The 20,510-nt window shown below is 42.2% G+C and overlaps 2 protein-coding genes across 5 annotated transcripts in view; one reads left to right on the top strand and one right to left on the bottom strand.

Annotated features, from left to right (window-relative positions):
* Positions 1-20,510, bottom strand: part of DENND5A (DENN domain containing 5A) — a 130,470-nt gene that overhangs the window by 35,984 nt on the left and 73,976 nt on the right. For all 4 annotated transcript variants that reach the window (XM_050756070.1, XM_050756071.1, XM_050756073.1 and 1 more), the window contains 4 exons: positions 17,646-17,833; positions 6,438-6,755; positions 4,511-4,726; positions 3,756-3,990 (listed from right to left, as the gene is read on the bottom strand). In XM_050756070.1, coding sequence (XP_050612027.1) covers positions 3,756-3,990; positions 4,511-4,726; positions 6,438-6,755; positions 17,646-17,833 — 957 coding nt within the window. The remainder of the gene's footprint in view (positions 1-3,755; positions 3,991-4,510; positions 4,727-6,437; positions 6,756-17,645; positions 17,834-20,510) is intronic.
* IPO7 (importin 7) overlaps positions 1,915-20,510 on the top strand; it is a 289,402-nt gene continuing 270,806 nt past the window's right edge. The window contains exon 1 of the mRNA XM_050756102.1: positions 1,915-1,924. The gene's annotated coding sequence lies outside the window, so the exon portion shown is untranslated. The remainder of the gene's footprint in view (positions 1,925-20,510) is intronic.

Below are 20,510 nucleotides of genomic sequence, written 5' to 3'. Positions count from 1 at the left end.
TTTTAAAAAAAAAAAGGAAAAAATATAATTCACCATATTAACAAACTAAAGCTAAAAACCATATAATTACCTCAATAGAGACACAGAAAAAATATTTGACAAAATTCAACATCCACCTCAGATAAAAACTCTGAACAAGCTAGTAAGATCCTTAACTGATAAAGGTTATCTATGAAAAACTTACAGGTAACATCATTCTTACGGTAAATGCTTTCCCCCTAAAGTCAGGTATAAGATGCCCACTCTCACCACTTCTATCTGACTTCATACTAGAGGTTCTAGCCAGTGTAATACAGCCAAAAAAAAAAAAAAGAAGAAAAAGAAAGAAAAGGAAAAGAAATAAAAGGCATCCAGGGTGGTGGAAAGGAAAAGTAAAACTATCATTATTCACAGGTGATGTGACTGTCTATGTGGAAAATCTGATGGATGTACAAAAAAGCTATTAAAAGTAACTTTAGTATGGTTGCAGGACACAATATAAATATATAAAATTATGCTATTACAGTTACATATACTAGCAATGAACAATCAGAAATTAAAATTAAGAAAGCAATACAATAGTACCAAATTTATATAACACAAAACAATTTAAAATAACACCAAAAAATATGAACTACTTAGGGAAAAATCTGATAAGACATACAAAACCTGTACCCTGAAAAGTACATAATGCTGTTGAGAAAAATTAAAGATGACCTAAATAAATGGAAAGATATGCCATGTTAACGGATCAGAAGACTTGGTACTGTTAGGATGTCAAATATCCATCAAAATCTCAGAAGGCTTCTTTGCAGAAGTTGGCAAGTTGACTCTAAATATGTATGGAAATACAAAGAACCCAGAATAGCCAAAACAACTTTGAAAAGAAGAACAAAGTTAGAAGATTAACACTACTTGATTTCAAGATTTAATATAAGCTACAGTAATCATTTAATGTAAGCTCCAGTAATCAAGACAGTGTGGTATTGGTATAAATGTAGACCAACAGATCAATGAAACAGAACAGAGAATCCAGAAGTAGACTAACACATATACAAACTAACAACATTTTGACAAAAGCATAAAGGCAATTCATTAGAGAAAGGATAGTCTTTTCAATAGATGAATATCTATATGAAAAACAAAAATGGACCCATAACTTACACTACTTATAAAATTAACTTGAAATGGATCAGAGGCCTAAATGTAAAACCTAAAACTATAAAACTTCTATAAAACTCTATAAAACTTCTACAGGGAAATATAGGGGAAAATCTCTATGTGACCTTGGTAGGGCAAAAATGTCTTAGATACAATAAAAGCATAATCCAACTGATAAATTAGGCTTCATCAAAATAAAAGACTTTGTTCTCAAAAAGACACTGTTAAGAGAAATTAGGCACACACAAATCAAAATCACATCTCCCTTACATTTTCTAGTCTTCTCTCTTTACCTGTCAGCCCCTGTTCCAGGACCCTCATTAAGATGACAGTCCTTTTGGCAAAGGTTCGAGGACAAGTTGTCCATGCAATTAGACTACTTTAACTCAGGACATAGGATCCTGAACTAGAAAATACAAGACTTTGAAATAGAAAACGCAAGACTTTGTCTAAACTGTCAGCAGTTATATGTTCAAAGGCTAGAAACAAGCCTGGCATACTCATTCATTTGGCAAATATTTCTTGAAGACTTGCTATACGTTCGGCATCTGGTAGGTAGCTACAAAATGCAGCAAATGAATGATGAAAATATACAAAAATGCCTTAACAAGGACACTGAACATCCTGCAGGAAGTGAATACACCACTTAATCTAATGCTTCAAGCTGAAACCATTCTCTAGCTAAACTGATGTAGATGAGTTCTCTAAACAAAAGGACATGTTCAATCATTTGTGTAGATTACAACATACCTATGTGCTGGGTAAAATGCTAGAAGAATGGGGGTAAGAAAATGAGTAAATACAGTCTCTGCCCTTAAGTTGTTCCCTAATAATGATAGCTATAAAAATTAGAGATTGAGTAAAAGCATGCACAAAGCACCACAGGAACACAGAGGAAGAATCAACTGACTCAGTCTGGGAGCATCAGAGAAGGCTTCATAGAGAAGGAAACATATCTGCTAGGTTTTTGTGGCAAATACCATCAACTGCTTACTCATAATTCATTCACCCCTTCTTTCTTGCTTATAGACCTTCATACTGTTCAGGGTAACGTTACACCCAGTTCAATGTTCACTTTCACAGCTTCCCATGCACTTGAGGGTGATCATATAACATGATTTTGGCCTATGAGACAATGAAAGTTGTTAGAAATTTCTGGGAAAGCTTTTGCTTTCTGATAAAAGTGGGAAAATAGGCCGGGCACAGTGACTCACGCCTATAATCCTAGCACTTTGGAATGCAGAGTGCTTGAGCCCAAGAGTTCAAGGCCAGCCTGGGCAACATGGCGAGACTCTGTCTCTACAAAATATAAAAAATTAGCTGGGTATGGTGGTATGTGCCTACAGTCCTAGCTACTTGGGAGGCTGAGGTGAGAGAATTGCTTGAGCCTGGGAAGTCAAGGCTGTGGTGAGCCATAATTGCACCACTACCCTCCAGCCTAAGCAACTGAGTGAGACCGACCCTGTCTCAAAAAAAGAAAAAAAAAGGTGGAATGGCGAATATAGCTGACATCAACCTTCCCCTCTTCTTGCCTCGAATGTGAATATGAAAAGCTTCTGGGGCTGGGTGTGGTGGTTCATGTGTGTAATGCCAACACTTTGGGAGGCCAAGACAGGAGGATCACTTGAGCGCAAAAGTTCAAGACCAGATGGAGCATAGCAAAACCTTGTCTTTTTTTTTTTTTGAGACGGAGTCTCGCTCTGTCACCTGGGCTGGATGGAGTGCAGTGGCCGGATCTCAGCTCACTGCAAGCTCCGCCTCCCAGGTTTACGCCATTCTCCTGTCTCAGCCTCCCGAGTAGCTGGGACTACAGGCGCCCGCCACCTCGCCTGGCTAGCTTTTTGTATTTTTTAGTAGAGACGGGGTTTCACCGTGTTAGCCAGGATGGTCTCGATCTCCTGACCTCATGATCTGCCCGTCTCGGCCTCCCAAAGTGCTGGGATTACAGGCTTGAGCCACCGCGCCCAGCCAAAAAAAATTTTTTTAATTAGCCAGGCATGGGAGCACATGCCTGTAGTCCTAGTTGCTTGGGAGGCTGAGGCAAGAGAATCACTTGAGCCAAAGAGTTCAAAGTTGCAGTGAGCTATGTTCACACCACTGCATTTTGGCCTGGGTGACAGAGAGAGACCCTGTCACACACACACAGAAAAAAGGGCAGAAAAGAAAGAGCTTCTGTAACCATGAGGCTTTCATTGACATCCTTTTAAAAAAAAAAAAGAGGCAATAGTATGACCATAAAAGCCAACAACAAGGATTCACCGAATAAAAAGACAGAATCTCAGTTCTTGATTACATTGTTGAGCAGCTGAGCCAACACCAGCAACCACCAATTCTTTACTTCTTGCTAATATAAGAAGAATAACCCCCATTTGTTTAACCCACTGCTGATTAGGGTCTCTATTATATACAATGAGATCCATTCCTAACTAACAGTGTTAAAGGATGAGAAGAAGATAACCAGGCAAAAAAAAAACAAAAAACAAAGAAGATTACAGGCAATGGGAACCACATATGCAAAGGCAGAAACAGAGAAAGAGGCTGGCATATTTAGGAAAAGGGACATGTTAATGACATAATCCAAGAGGCTAGAATGTACAGTTCCAAGGAGGCCTTACCTGCTTCATCCACTGTGGTACACTTCTGGTACATGGATGTACGGAGAGTAGGTGTCCGAACATTCAACAGCCTGATCTTGTCAACTCGGGAATCAAATACCCGGAGCACAGGGTCTTTATCATCATCATCATGACACATTATTTTGTTGTCAATGAAAGATGCAAACATCTGGGTCTCCAGGAATCTTGAGAGGAAGGGCAAGTAGGGCTCAGGCTGATCTGACAGAAAAGATGCCTGGTGGGACCAAAAAGAAGCAGTAATTGACAGGGAAAAGGGTAATGTCAATGTGCCTGAGGAATCCAGTAGGTTAATTATTCTCTGGAGCTGCCTAGGTCTTTAAGAAAAACAAGCTGCAAAATCTCTACATTTAAAAAACAAAACAAAACAAAACAAAAACACTCATGTAAGTTCAGGTATCTTGAAACTTTGACACTGGAACAAACTCACTTGGGTAATCTACTGAGTCAACCAATCTTCCCAGAATCCTGATGTTCACTCTACATGTATATCTTTGTCTTAAGAGGATCCCTTTGGCTGAAGGTAAATCATCTGATAATAATAATCAGCACATCTATTCATAAGCGACAAGACCTATTTTATCAACATCAAATGGACCAACATCAAATGGACCATAAACTTGTTTCCAGCGTATAATAATCTTCCATTACTACTTCAAGTAATTTTCCACTACTTCTTCAAGACATAACTGGCAAGTTCTCATTCCTCACCACCTCCCAAGCAGGATTACACTCACTTTATCAAAGTTTTGCATCTGCTCCCTGTTGGTAAACCAGGATTCCTTATCCTGGCTGGGTTGGATGACAAACACCTCATAATCTGCAAACATCTGAGTGAAACGATTTGCAAAAACTTCCCGGATCTGAATGTTTAGCTGGTAAATCCTGAGTTCTTCTTCATCACACTGAACTTTGAGATCCTTATTGCTGCTGGGGTCTTCACGCACTTCCAACTAAAGAAAAAGAAAAAGCAATTGAGAACACACACACTTTTTCCTTTTAACCCAAGGAACACAATTCCTGATTTTTTTATCTGATTTTTTTCCAGTGCTCATTTACTTAGCAGCAAATCATGAGAACAAAAGAGGAAAAACTGGAAAAAAAAAATAAATAAAAGGAAAGAGACTCAGACATGAAGGAGAGAAAAATCAAAGAGTTTCACTTAAAGATATCCAACAACTCAATGAAAGTGGAGATAAGATCTTTATGGGCAGAGAGAGATTCTGCCATGAAAGAAAAGGTGCTAATTATCTCAAAGGTCAGGGAGAAAGGAAGGAATATGGGAGGTCAATTTAACAAAGCAATGAGGTTAAATTCTGGCTCTCTTGATTTTTTATTTTTTCCCTCATATCACTTTACTTCTTTCTGCAAAAAAAAAAAAACCTTTTGTTTTTGTTTTTTGTTTTGAGACAGAGTTTCGCTCTTGTTGCCCAGGCTGGAGTGCAATGGCACCATCTCAGCTCACCGCAACCTCCGCCTCCCGGGTTCAAGTGATTATCCTACCTCACCCTCCCTGGTAGCTGGGATTACAGGCATGCACCACCATGCCCGGCTAATTTTGTATTTTTAGTAGAGACGGGGTGTCTCCATATTGGTCAGATTGGTCTTGAACTCCCAACCTCAAGTGATCCTCCCACCTCAGCCTCCCAAAGTGCTGGGATTACAGGAGTGAGCCACCACATCCAGCCCAGAAAACCTTTCTCATTTCACCAAATATTTCTCTGTTCCTCTTTAACTGCCCATGATTTTTGAAAAATATCTACTCTACCAGGCAGGAAAAAATCTACTCTACTAAAGCAGAAAAAATGAAATATTTCACTAAAACACAGCCCAACAAGATTATTACATTAGTCCATTGGTTTATAAGTAACTTATAAAAGTAATTTAACAGTGAGAATTCAAGAGGACCAGATTCTAGACTCAGTTCAGCTACGTACTAGGCATTTAATCTTTAGGCAAAACACTTAGGATCTCTAAGCCTTGGTTTCTTTGGCTATAAAACAGTTAATACTTGTTCTGTCTGCCTTAGGTTGCTGTGAAACTCAAAGGGCAATGGATCTAAAAGAGATCTGGGCCTGGCACAGTGGCTCATACTTATAATCCCACCACTTGGGGAGGCCAAGGCTGGAGGACTGCTTGAGCCCAGAAGTTTGAGACTAGCTGAGCATCATAGTGAGACCCTGTCTCTAAAAAAAAAAAAATTAATTGTGTGTGGTGGCATGAACCTGTGGTCCCAGCTACTTGAGAGGCTGAGGCAGGAGGATCACCTGAGCCCAGGAGATTGAGGCTGCAGTGAGCTGTGACCGTGCCACCACACTCCAGCCCGAGCGACAGAGTAAGAACCTCTCTCAAAAAATAAAAGAGGTCTGAACACTAAGATTACTATCATGCTCTCTCCAATCACTCTGCTGTAGTGTTCACATAGAATGATGGCAGACTCTCCTGGATGTTCAAAGGAAAAGCTACCCAGATTTAGATTAAAGTAGTATTTACTAGGATAACATCTGCCAGATGGAATTCAGAGTCCCCCATACAGAACATTCTTTCACTGCTCACAAATATGACTTGTCCAGAACTGGGTGCTTTCTCATCCCACACTTTACTTCACCAGGACAGCACCCTAGCACAGATCACACGTGTCACAGACTCATATACACATCTTACCTTTTCCAGGCTCACCCCAGTCCTCTTGACCAAGGCTTGCAGCCGGGCAATAGTTTCATTCTCCTTAAGAAGCTCGTAGGAATGCAAAGGGGAGCCAGCAATGTTCCCATTCCTCTTGTCTGAGACAAGCTCAGAGGCCCGAAGCCTCTTCAACTTGGAGGCACTCTCACTGCAATGAAGATTCCCTTCAGGGGGAATTCCAAATGCCATGAGAATCTCAGAGACTTCCTGGACAAACTCCAATTTGTTGGGAAACTGTGGCAAGTCCTCCGGCAACTCAATGAAGTGGTTGTCAATGTCCACAAAGCAGAGGTTAGCCTGGAAGTCAAAACAGGATGAGGAGTATGAATAACTCCAGAGCATTACGGGAAGAAGTTTTAGAAAGGTTAGTGAACAAGAGGGCAAAGACAAAACACCTGAAATGGCTATATTTGAGATATGGTGTAAGGAAGACAGGGCTCAGAAATAATACAGACTTGAGTTCCAATCTTATCCTGCCACATTCTGGTTTTGTGACCTTAGGAAAGTTACTTAACCTTTCTGATTCTATTTCCTTAGCTGTAAAACGGAGATAAAGAGATAATTTATGTTAGAGTGGTGAAGATTTTACAACATCATAGGTGTTTAGCATCAAACACATTTTATAATATCATAGATGTTTAGCATCAAACACAAAAGTCTCACACATGATAAACACTCATTGCAGGCACAGTGGCTCAAATCTGCAATGCCAACACTGGGAGGCTGAGATGGGCGGATCACTTGAACCCAGACTGTTGCCTAGTTGTTGTTCTCCATGTTGCCCAGACTTGTCATGGCAACATGGGGAAACTCCGTCACTACAAAAAAATGCAAAAATTAGCCAGGGGTGGTGGCATGCACCTACAGTCCCAGCTACTTGAGAGGCTGAGGTGGGAGGGATCACCTGAGCCCAAGAAGCCGAGGCTGCAGTTAGCCGTGATCACACCACTGCACTCCAGCCTGGGCAACAGAGTGAGACTCTGTCTCAAAAAATAAAAAAATAAATGCCTGGTGAATTTGTGAATTCTACACTCAGTGAAAAGAACCCTAGGAATGAGTTCAAAAAGTCTAGGTTCCAGATCTGACTCTGTTATGATCCCCCTCTATGACCCTGGATATACCATTCTCTCTTTCTGAGGCTCAGTCTTAATTTGTAAGGTTTAGTGGCTGATCTTTGTTCTTTCTGTGCTTCCTTCTGGATTTAAAATTGCTTCTGAGAGAATGTAAAGAGATAGTGCTCATACACTGCTGAGGAGGTAGATAATCTGGATTAACAAACAATTTAGGGGCCAGGAGCAGTGGCTCCTGCCTGTAATCCCAGCACTTTGGGAGGCCAAGGCGGATCACCTGAGGTCAGAGGTTTGAGACTAGACTGGCCAACATGGTGAAACCCCATCTCTACTAAAAGTACAAAAAGCAGCCAGGTGTGGTAGGCACCTGTAATCCCAGCTACTCGGGAGGCTGAGGCAGAATAATTGCTTGAACCTGGGAGGTAGAAGTTGCAGTAAGCTGAGATTGTGCCACTGCACTCCAGCCTGGGCAACAGAATGAGACTCCCTCTCAAAAAACAAACTAACAAAAAAACCCACAGTAACGTGGCAGTATCTAGCTATCCCTATTTTACAGACAAAACTGACACAGACAGGTTAAGTAACATGTCAAAAGTCACACAGTTGGCCGGGCACAGTGGCTCAAGCCTGTAATCCCAGCACTTTGGGAGGCCGAGACGGGCGGATCACGAGGTCAGGAGTTCGAGACCATCCTGGCTAACACGGTGAAACCCCGTCTCTACTAAAAAATACAAAAAACTAGCCGGGCGAGGTGGCGGGCCCCTGTAGTCCCGGCTACTCGGGAGGCTGAGGCAGGAGAATGGCGTAAAAACCCGGGAGGCAGAGCTTGCAGTGAGCTGAGATCCGGCCACTGCACTCCAGCCTGGGCGACACAGCGAGACTCCGTCTCAAAAAAAAAAAAAAAAAAAAAAAAAAAGTCACACAGTTATTAACTAGTAGAGCTGGGACTTGAACTCAGTTACCCTGACTTCAGTCATAATCTTGAGTTCTTAACCACCTACTCTTCTCCTCTTTAGAGGTCTTGTACATTTAATTTAAATACTTTGTAGTTTAACAATGGTATACTATTCCACCATAAAAATGAATAAAATCCTGTCATTCATGGCAATATGGAGGAGCCTGAAGGATATTATGTTAAGTGAAATAAGCTAGGCACAGAAAGATAAATACCACATGTTCTCACTTGTATGTGGGAGCTAAATATGTTGATCTCACTGAAGTAGAGAATAGAAGAGTGGTTACCAGAGACTGGGAAGGGTGGCAAGGAGGAGGAATAGAAAGAGATTGATTATCCAATACAAAATTATAGCTAGACAGGAGGAATGCAGTCTTCTATAGCACTGCAGGGTGACTATACTCAACAAAAATTTGTTGTACTTTTTCAAGTAGCTAGAAGAGATGATTTTGAATGTTACCAATACAAATTTTAAAAAAAAGGTTTGAGATTATGGATATGCTAATCACCATTTGATCATTACATACACCCACATCTGATCATTACATACATGTACTGAAATATACCATACCCTGTAAATATGTATAATTATGTGTCAATAAAAATATGTGTGTGTACATATATATTTAAATACTTTGTAGTTCTTGTCCCTGTTGGAATGTTCTTGCAGGTATAAATTACAAAAGTATTTCACTTTTTCATATTTATCTTATATTCATGAACCTGTTCTAGCCAAGACAACATTTCCTTCATTGCAGCACATTATTAAATGCTTAAGGGTGCTTCTGTTCCATTCATGTAACAGGGATAATACTATTACCTACATCACAGATTTGTTTTGAGAATTATATGACAATAAATGTCAAGGATTTAGCACAGTGCCAGGCACACAGTACATAATAAATGTTAATCGACATTGTTATAATCATCATGAAATATACAATCTGAATGGACATATATACAATATTAATGGATAGAAAAAATCCATAAGATGCTAATAATCCCAAATTTACTTGTTAATTTAATGTAAATATTTCCAAAATCTCAGCAAGATTTTTTTCTGAAGGGTGTTATCTAATAACTAATTCTGAATTTTGTCTGGAAGAATAAAAGAAAAAAATAGCCATGACCATTGAAGGGAGACTTGCCTTACTAGATTCTAAAATAGACGAAAACAATAATCCACTAGAAAAGATCTTTAATAGACTTGAATATAGCCTGAATATTTGTCCCCGCACAAATCTCATATTGAATTGTAATCTCCAGTGCTGGAGGTGGAGCCGGGTGGGAGGTGTTTTGGTCATAGGGGTGGATCCCTCATGGCTTGGTGCTATCTTTGTGACAGTGAGTTCTCAAAAGGTCTGTTAATTTAAAAGTGTGTGGCACCTCCCAACCACTCTCTCTCATGCTCCTGCTCTGGCCATGTGACATCCCTGCTTCCCATTCACCTTCAGCTATGATTGTGAGCTTCCTGAGGCCTCCCCAGAAGCCAAGCAGATGCCAGCACCATGCTTTCTATAAAGTCTGCAGTACAATAAGCTAATTAAACCTCTTTTCTTTAAAAATTTTCCAGTCTTGCTACTGTAGTCCCAGCTACTTGGGAGACTGAGGCAGGGGAATCGCTTGAACCTGGGAGGTGGAGGTTGCAGTGAGCCGAGATTGCGCCACTGCACTCCAGCCTGGCGACAGAGAGGGACTCCATCTCAAAAAAAAAAAAAAAAAAAAAAAAAAAAAATATATATATATATATATATATATGTGTGTGTGTGTGTGTGTGTGTGTGTGTGTATCCATATATCCATATATATATCCATATATCCATATATATCTATCTCCAGTCTCAGGTATTTCTTTATAGCAATACAAGAATGGCCTAATGCAAGATCCATGCATTGTAGATGAATTTTTCAACAAATGTTTTGGGGACAAATGCTGTCCATTTAAAAAGGTTAACATAGGCCGGGCGCGATGGCTCACACCTGTAATCACAGCACTTTGGGAGGCCGAGGCAGGTGGATCACCTGAGGTCAGGAGATCTAGACCAGCCTAACCAACATGGAGAAACTTCACCTGTACTAAAAATACAAAATTAGCCAGGCATGGTGGCACATGCCTGTAATCCCAGCTACTTGGGAGGCTGAGGCAGAAGAATCGCTTGAACCCGGGAGGCAAAGGTTGCAGTGAGCCAAGATGGTACCATTACACTCCAGCCTGGGCAACAAGAATGAAACTCCATCTCTAAATAAATAAATAGGTTAACATAATACTATACTCAAAAATAAAATTTGAGGCTAAGCGCAGCGGCTCACGCCTGCAATCCCAGCATTCTGGGAGGCTGAGGTGGGCAGATCGCTTGAGGCCAGGAGGAGTTCGAGACCAGCCTGGCCAACATGCCAAAACCCCATCTCTACTAAAAACACAAAAATTAGCCAGGCATGACAGTGCACACCTGTAATCTCAGCTACACGGGAGGCTGAGGCACGAGAATTGTTTGAACCCAGGAGGCACGGGTTGCAGTGAGCTGAGATCATGCCACTGTACTCCAGCCTGGGTGACAGACTCTGTTTCAAATAAATAAATAAAAATTGAGAGATGTTGAAAATTTAATTTTAAAAGCCACTTTTATGTTTTAAAAATAGTCTTATGGGTCGAGCATGGTAGCTCACACCTGTAATTTCAGCACTTTGGGAGCCTGAGTCCAGGAGCTCAAGACCAGCCTATGCAACATAGCAAGACCTCGTCTCTACTAAAAATTTTAAAAGTAGCTGGGTATGGTAGCACACGCCTGTAATTCCAGCTACTTGGATGGCTGAGAAGGACTGCTTGAGCCCAGGAGTTCAAGGTTGCAATGAGCTATAACTGTACCACTGCACTCCAGTCTGGGCAACAAAGTGAGACTCTGTCTTAAAAAAAAAAAAAAAAAAAAAAAAAAAAAAACAGGAAAAAATCTGTTAGAGGTACATACTGAATATATCTGGATGGCAAAATAATACTGTGTAAGATTTGCTTTAAAATAATCCATGAGGTGGAGTGGAGAGGAGGATTTACACAGAAGAGTAGCCATGAGTTGATGACTGGCAGAGGTTGTAGTGAGCTGAAATGGCACCACTGCACTCCAGCCTAGGCAACAGAGCAAGACTCCATCTCAACAAAAAAGAAAGAAAGAAAGAATTGGGCTAAAGGAGGGAGTGGTAAAAAGGCAAATTACTAGACTCATACAATAGCCTCGTGCTGTTTCCTCCCACTATACTGAGGGGCTCTGGCACACAGAAGTACTTACAAAATACTAGCAACTCCTCATACATCCTCTTTCCTCAGCTGATGAGGGATTAGTTCTTACATAACAGCTTTGGGGAGAGTAGCCTGGAAGAGGTATTGAACCCCAAGTGATCAGTTTTCCTCTGTTAACCTCCTGCCTTGTTGAGAGGGATTATGGGTAGAGTTAGCTGCTCTGAGATAGTGATCACATGGATCCCCCAAATCCCAAGAAGTCTCCCAAATATCTTCCACTCAAGGTCACAATGATCTTTCCCAATGCTCAGTTCCTAATGTCAAAAAACAGCCAGCTATAAATGCCAAAAAACAGCCAGCCAGTCTATCCTCATGTTATTCATTGAAAAGAAGTTCAACACACAGATGACTGGGAAAAAGCTATTGAAGGAGTGTCCTGAGAAAATGGGGGGAAAGTAGGAAAGAAGGGTCCAAGACAGAAAAAAAATGGTACCCCTTTAATATCCTTTGCTTAATTCTGTAATACAGCTGTGGATGAAATGCCTCCTTCCTGAACTCAGACAACGAAGCTCCAAAGAGAAGCATAAGACAAAGGATGCCTCACAAAGGCAGCTCAGCACTTTCACTTGCTCAGAGCCAGCTGAGCTCATGTGCTGGTACAAAAAGGAACAAAAAGCTTTTTACTGACTTCTGATGCCCAAAGACGGCAGTAACTGATGAATTCTGATTTGGGGGACTAGGAAATGTACACTCTCTGTCCCTCTGGAGAAAGACCTTTTTATAAACCAAGCTTGCCCCACCTTACTACCTTGATGATGCCCCCTTACACAGTCCCAGGTGAATTTCCCCAGCCCTGCCGGATATGGTTTGGCTGTGTCCCTACCCAAATCTCATCTTAAATTCTCACATGTTGTGGGAGGGACCTGGTGGGGGATAGTTGAATCATGGGGGCAGGTCTTTCCCATACTGTTCCTGTGATAGTGAGTAAGTCTCAAGAGTTCTGATGGTTTTATAAGGGGAAGTTTCCCTGCACAAGTTCTCTCTTTGCCTGCTGCCATCCATGTAAACGTGACTTGCTCGTCCTTGCCTTCCGCCATGATTGTGAGGCTTCCCCAGCCACGAGGAACTGTTAAGTCCATTAAACCTCTTTTTCTTTCCACTCTCAGGTATGTCTTTATCAGCAGCATGAGAAAAGACTAATATATTTAATTGGTACCAGTAGAGTGGGGTGCTGCTTAAAAGATACCCAAAAATGTGGAAGCAACTTTGAAACTGGGTATCAGGAAGAGGCTGGAACAGTTTGGAGGGACCAGGAGAAGACAGGAAAATGTGGGAAAGTTTGGAACTCCCTAGAGACTTGTAGAATGGCTTTGACCAAAATGCTGATAATGATAATGATATGGACAATGAAATCCAGGCTGAGGTGGTTTCAGATGGAGATAAGGAACTTGCTCGGAAATGGAGCAAAGGTGACTCTTGCTATGTTTTACCAAAGAGACTGGAGGCATTTTGCCCCTACTCTAGAGATTTGTGTGACTTTGAACTTAAGAGAGATAATCTAGGGTATCTGGAAGAAGAAATTTCTAAGCAGCAAAGCATTCAAGAGGTCTCCTGGGTGCTGTTAAAGGCATTCAGTTTTAAAAGGGAAACAGAGCATAAAAGTCTTGGAAAATTTGCAGCCTGACAATGCAATAGAAAAGAAAATCCCATTTTCTGAGGAGAAAAGTCAAGCTGCTACAGAAATTTACATAACTAACAAGGAGCCAAATGTTTATCTCCAAGACAATGGGGGTATATGTCTCCAGGGCATGTCAGAGGTCTTCACAGCAGTCCCTCCCTTTACAGGCCTGGAGGCCTAGGAGGAAAAAGTGGTTTTGTGGGCCAGACACAGGGTCCCCAAGCTATGTGCAGCCCAGGGACTTGGTGCCCTGCATCCCAGCTGCTCCAGCTGTAGCTGAAAGGGGCTATCATAAAGCTCAGGCTGTGGTTTCAGAGGGTACAAGCCCCAAGCCTTGGCAGCTTCCACGTGGTGTTGAGCCTGCAAGTACACGGAAGTCAAGAATTGGGGTTTGGGAACCTCTGCCTAGATTTTTGTGGAGGTACAGAAATGCCTGGATGCCCAGAGAGAGGTTTGCTGCAGGGGCAGGGCCCTCATGGAGAACTTCTGCTAGAGTAGTGCGGAAGGGAAATGTGGGGTCAGAGCCCCCACACAGAGTCCCTACTGAGACACTGCCCAGCAGAGCTGTGAGAACAGAGCCACCATCCTTCAGACCCCAGAATGGTAGATTCACTGACAGTTTGCACTGTGTGCCTAGAAAAGTCACAGACCTAGAAAAGTCAACACCAGCCCATAAAAGCAGCCAGGAGGGAGGCTGTACCCTGCAAAGCCACAGGGGTGGAGCTGCCCAAAACTATGGGAACCCACCTCTTTTTCTGTTGTTGTTTGTTTTTTGAGACGGAGTTTCGCTATTGTTGCCCAGGCTAGAGTGCAATGACACAATCTCAGCTCACCACAATCTCCACCTCCCAGGTTCAAGCAATTCTCCTGCCTCAGCCTCTCGAGTAGCTGGGATAACAGGCTTGCGCCACCATGCCCAGCCAATTTTGTATTTTAAGTAGAGATGGGGTTTCTCCATGTTGGTCAGGCTGGTCTTGAACTCCCAACCTCAGGTGATCCACCAACCTCGGCCTCCCAAAGTGCTGGGATTACAGGCATGAGCCACCATGCCCAGCCAGGGAATCCACCTCTTGCATCAGTGTGACCTGGATGTGAGACATGGAGTCAAAAGAGGTCATTTTGGAACTTTAAGATTTGACTGCCCCGCTGGATTTCAGACTTGCATGAGGCCTACAGCCCTGTGTTTTTGGCCAATTTCTCCCATTTGGAATGGCTGTATTTCTCCAATGCCTGTACTCTCATTGTATCTAGCAAGTAACTAACTTGCTTTTGATTTTACAGGCTCATAAGGAAAGGACTTGCCTTGTCTCAAATGAGACTTTGGACTATGGACTTTGGAGTTAATGCTGAAATAAGGCTTTGGGGAACTGTTGGGAAGGCATGACTGGTTATGAAATGTGAGGGCATAAGATTTGGGAGGGGCCAGGGCAGAATGATATGGTTTGGCTGTGTCCCCACCCAAATCTCATCTTAAATTCCCATGTGTTGTGGGAGGGACCCAGTGGGGCGTAGTTGAATCATGGGGGCAAGTCTTTCCCATGCCGTTCTCATGATAGTGAAAAAGTCTCACAAGATCTGATGGTTTTATAAGGGGGAGTTTCCCTGCACATGCTCTCTCTTTGCCTGCGGCCATCCATGTAAGACATGACTTGTTCCTCCTTGTCTTCTGCCATGATTGTGAGGCTTTCCCAGCCACATGGAACTATAAGTCCATTAAACCTCTTTCTTTTGTAAATTGCCCAGTCTCCAGTATGTCTTTATCAGCCGTGTAAAAATGAACTAATACACTGCCCCAAAGCTTCCTTCTAAGACTGCAGTTAAAAGACACCACATACTTTAAAGATGTGCATCAAAATATTGAAAGGAGTTCTCTCTGGGTGGTAAAATTTGAGGTAATTTTAATTTTATTCTTTATGCTTTTGTGCACTGTTAGGATTTTTTACTATAAACATGTCATTTCTGAGATACCCCAAAGTTGTCTTTCAAAGCCAGCTCTTCTCCCCCAGCCTAAGGTTTTTCCACAGGAACTACACAGGCTCAGATACCCTAGAGTTTATCTGCTAAAAATCAAGGTAGAAAATACCTAGCTATATAACTGCTCCCACAAATGTATGACCTTCAGAAGAAAAGGGTGGATGAACTGGGACTCTGAAACCCAATAACCACTTATGAAGTACACACACGTAATTCTACTGTTCCACTGTCACCACTCCTTCCCAAGCAGACTACAGGGGAGGCCAGAAGCTCAGATGTAAAGTTTGCAGCAGGGATGGGGAATACAGCAACATGGAGGCTCCAATAGCCCAGAACAGAGAGAACTTTTGGGTTTCTTTTTTGTTTTTTGTTTTTTCTTTTGAGGTGGAGTCTCACACTGTCACCCAGGCTGGAGTGCAGCGGCATGATCTTGGCTCACTGCAACCTCTGGCTTCGGGGTTCAACAATTCTCCTGCCTCGACCTCTCAAGTAGCTGGGACTACAGGCATGCACCACCATGCCCAGCTAATTTTTTTGTAGAGACAGGGTTTCACCATGTTGACCAGAGTGGTCTGGAACTCCTGACCTCAGGTGATCCACCTGCCTCAGCCTCCCAAAGTGATGGAATTACAGGCGTGAGCCACCACGCCCAGCCAACTTTTGGGTTTCTTAAACAACCCATGGTTTCTTCAACAGTCCCATTAAGAAACCTATTGATCCCTCAGAGGTCCCTTCACATACCCATATACATGAAGTACATAGGCAACAATGTTGAAAAATCCTAGAGGGATCAGAATTTGCCCCAAGTATAAAGAAAGCTGATGCCAAAGAGGAAAATAAAACTGAGAAATCTGGCTTCTTGCTTAGTGGTCTATTTACTAAATTATGCACATAGCTTGCTTCTTTGGCCTTCCACCTTCAACAATTTTTTGTTATTGTTCTTTTTGTGACTTTACAGAATTATAATTAGGTTGACTAAGTTGTATCAATATTAAATAGACATTTGTTTAAAGCAAACAACAAACAGCTCTTCTTTCTCCAGTCCACTCTTCATGGATATGTATGGTACAGTAAGCAAGTACACAAAAAACTTCAATATTATCTCAACTCAATGATTTTATCCATCATTTAGATCTTTTTTTCCTTAATTAATATTGTTCCACCCCAAAGAGCACAATGCTCTATAAAGTCAAAGAAGAAAAAAGGGCAGAAATGGAAGAAGACAAGGAAGACATTTTGATTCTAAAACTAAAGAAGAGAGAAAAGAGCAAAGAGATGCATTTGACTATAATTTAAACATCACAGACATGGTCTAATTATCAGGGCATTCATCAAAGATGTTGCCCAGTCATGCCCAATGACACAGTGCTGCCCAGATCCAGTTCCATGAGAATGCTCTCTTCTTGGGGCCCCTCACTCATATTCCTCAGTCATATACAAAAATCTCTACCCCCCAAAAAAAGGCTGGTAGAGGGAGGAAACAAAGAGCTGTGGTGACACCAGTGTATGTATACTCCAAAGTTTGCTTCCCAGGCCTTTCTAATGACTAAGAAATTCAAAGTAGGAAAGCACTTCCCTGCAGCTAGTTTCACAACAGCCACAAAGTAACATACAGTTCTGCTGGTAATTCTAAAAAAATTAAAAATAAAACAATCTTATTTCTAATCATGCTTTAAATCTATTTAGAATGGAATAGGAAATACATATTTTAAATCAACTCTTTTCTTAGCCAGGCACAGTGGCTCATGCCTATAATCCCAATACTTTGGGAGGCCAAGGCAGGAGGATTACTTGAGCCCAGGAGTTCGAGACCAGCCTGGGCAACATGGTGAGACCCTGCATCTACAAAACATAAAAAAAACAATTAGCTGGATGTCGTGGCACACTCCTTTAGTCTCAACTACTCAGGAGGCTGAGACAGGAGGCTCACTTCAGCCCAGGAGTTCCAGGCTACAGTAAGCTACGATCACGCTACTGCACCCAGCCTGGGTAACACAGCAAGACCTTGTCTCTTAAAAAGCAAAACAAAACAAAAACAATAGTATAAATACAGAAATTACAATGTACGTATGTCAGTTGATAAAGATAGTAAATGTCTCTGGGATGATATAAATTGAACTAAATGTTCATTGTTTTTACTTTTTTCCTGAAAAGTTATTCATACTCACCAAAATAAAAGAAAATAAACTTGGTAACATCATGCATGCTGGGTTCATCCCAAAGCCCTTCTCTCCCCAATCCTGTATTGAGGCCAGAGGCACCAACACTCAAGCTCTCACCTCTTGAGGCAGCTCCAGCTTTGACCGGTCATCCAGGCCATTGGAATGCAAGCCCATCAGGTATGGAACAGGGGCATCTAAGAAATGCAGGAGAGAAGCCGGGAGAATAGGGACATAGACATGCTGCCACTGGAAAGGAAACATGAGAGCTGTAATCGTCTCCGCCACAGTCATCAGTCTCTGGTAATCTGGATCAACAACAACAAAAAAAAGCACACACACAAATCAGTCAAAAACAAGGCACTTGCTTTCGAAACAGTAAGTTAAAACTTTCAATACAATCTCTTATTTAGAAAGGATCAGGATAAACTTCAGCAAGGGTATGCTCAATGTGATTCCCATGAGGGTGTCCGAGAGACAACCAAGAGACCCTTGAAATATACCTACACGGCCGAACGCAGTGGCTCAAGCCTGTAATCCAGCACTTTGGGAGGCCGAGACGGGCGGATCATGAGGTCAGGAGATCGAGACCATCCTGGCTAACACGGTGAAACCCTGTCTCTACTGAAAAATACAAAAAACTAGCCAGGCGAGGTGGTGGGCGCCTGTAGTCCCAGCTACTCGGGAGGCTGAGCAGGAGAATGGCGTAAACCTGGGCAGCGGAGCTTGCAGTGAGCTGAGATCCGGCCACTGCACTCCAGCCTGGGCGACAGAGAGAGACTCTGTCTCAACAACAACAAAAAAGAAATATACCTACACACACAGGTCCTTGCTCATAATAAAATCTAATATAGAAATACAACAAAAATAATTAATGACATCTTGCTCCAAATACTACCCCAGAATGTTAAGTAGATCCTCTTAAGAAAGGGGGTAGGAGAACTGAACAAAAAGAAAGAACAGTAGTTCTGGGTCTCCATTCAGCATGGAAGCAAAAATAGGCTCATTTCTCACTAATATACTTCTGTAGAACATCCTATAAGGAGCTTATGTGAGCTTTGCCTGCAAAATCAAGCACAAAGAACCATCAAGCATGCAGAAGCTGGTTTTCCATGCTAGCCAAGTCTGCCCTTCACCTGGCAACCTTTCCTGAATGAGAACAGCATAAAAATGTTATTTTAACGTTTCAATAAAAAGCCTTCCTAGAGGCCGGGCGCAGTGGCTCGCGCCTGTAATCCCAGCACTTTGGGAGGCCGAGGCAGGTGAATCACCTGAGGTCAGGAGTGCGAGACCAGACTGGCCAACCAACATGGTGAAACCCTGTCTCTACTAAAAATACAAAAATTAGCTGGGCATGGTGGCATGCACTTGTAATCCCAGCTACTCAGGAGGCTGAGATGTGAGAATCGCTTGAACCTGGGGACCAGAGGTTGCAGTGAGCCGAGACTGCACAGCTGCACACACCAGCCTAAGTGACAGAGCTAGACTCCTAAAAAAAAAAAGAAAAAAAAAAAAAAAAAGGCTTCCCTAGAACTTGAAAGACCCAGAGGATTGACTTTAGTGACTCAAAACTCTTGTTATAGATCAGAGATCATATCATAGCCTAAAGGGAAGGCTCGTGGTCAATATTTGGCTTCTCTTCAGAGTATAATTTCTAGGCCTTTTTTTTTTTTGAGACGGAGTCTTGCTCTGTTGCCCAGGCTAGAGTGCAGTGGTACCATCTTGGCTCACTGCAACCTCCACCTCCCGGGTTCAAGTGATTCTCCTGCCTCAGCCTCCCAAGTAGCTGGGATTACAGATGCCCACCACCACACCTGGCTAATTTTGTATTTTTGGTAGAGACGGGGTTTCACCATCTTGGCCAGGCTAATCTTGAACTCCTGACCTCGTGATCCACCCACCTCGGCCTCCCAAAGTGCTGGGACTACAGGCGTGAGCCGCCGCACCCAGCCAGCCTTTTTTTTTTTTTAATGACTAATAAATATATTGGTAAAGCCAATAAAATTGACTGACTAAAACTTTTTTTTTTTTTTTGACGGAGTTTCGCTGTTGTTGCCCAGGCTGGAGAGCAATGGTGCGATTTCGGCTTACCGCAACCTCCGCCTCCCAGGTTTATGCTATTCTCCTGCCTCAGCCTCCTAAGTAGCTGGGATTACAGGCATGCACCACCACCCCAGCTAATTTTGTATTTTTTAGTAGAGACAGGGTTTCCCCATGTCAGGCTGGTCGCGAACTCCCGACCTCAGGTGATCCGCCCACCTCAGCCTCCCAAAGTGCTGGGATTACAGGCGTGAGCCACTGCTCCTGGCCTAAAACTTAAATTTTACAAATTACTATTCACAAATGATATGATGGTTTCAGGCATTTAAGGACAAAGCAGAAATATACATTTTTAAATCATATGAGTAAAATCCCTCTGGAATGGCTGGTTTCAAATGAGCTGTCATAGGAATTAAAATGATGTTATGCACTAAAAACCCACCCCAGCATTTAAATCACAGGTTGGTTCATAAAGTAGTTGTAAGGAACAAAAAACTTTCTAGGAAATGAAGAAGTCTCAGTACAAAGGGAACAGAAGCTGAAAAGTATTAAGGTAGAAGTTTAGCAAAACATCCTACATTTGCTCACTAATAAAGCTTTGAAAGTTGCCTATCACCTTGCTCCTAGCTAATCAAAGAAGAGCATAACCTGTAGACAACTTTACTAGTATGATAAATACGTATATTTGGTCTTCTTCGCAGTTTCTGAAACACACAGCTGCTAAAACTCTTGGAATCTACTGGGCATTAAAAATATCTTTTAAGTGAGATTGTCTCAAAAAACAAAAAAAGGAATGTCTTTTAAACCAGGTGTAATGGCTCAAACCCATAATCCCAGCACTTTTTTTGTTTTTTGAGACAAAGTCTCGCTTTGTCACCCAGGCTGGAGTGCAGTGGCGCAATCTCAGCTCACTGCAACCTCTGCCTCCCAGGTTGAAGCGATTCT

The sequence above is a fragment of the Macaca thibetana genome, chromosome 14, assembly GCF_024542745.1.
Source record: "Macaca thibetana thibetana isolate TM-01 chromosome 14, ASM2454274v1, whole genome shotgun sequence".
Lineage (NCBI taxonomy): Eukaryota > Metazoa > Chordata > Mammalia > Primates > Cercopithecidae > Macaca > Macaca thibetana.
This window is presented reverse-complemented; position numbering and strand designations above follow the sequence as displayed.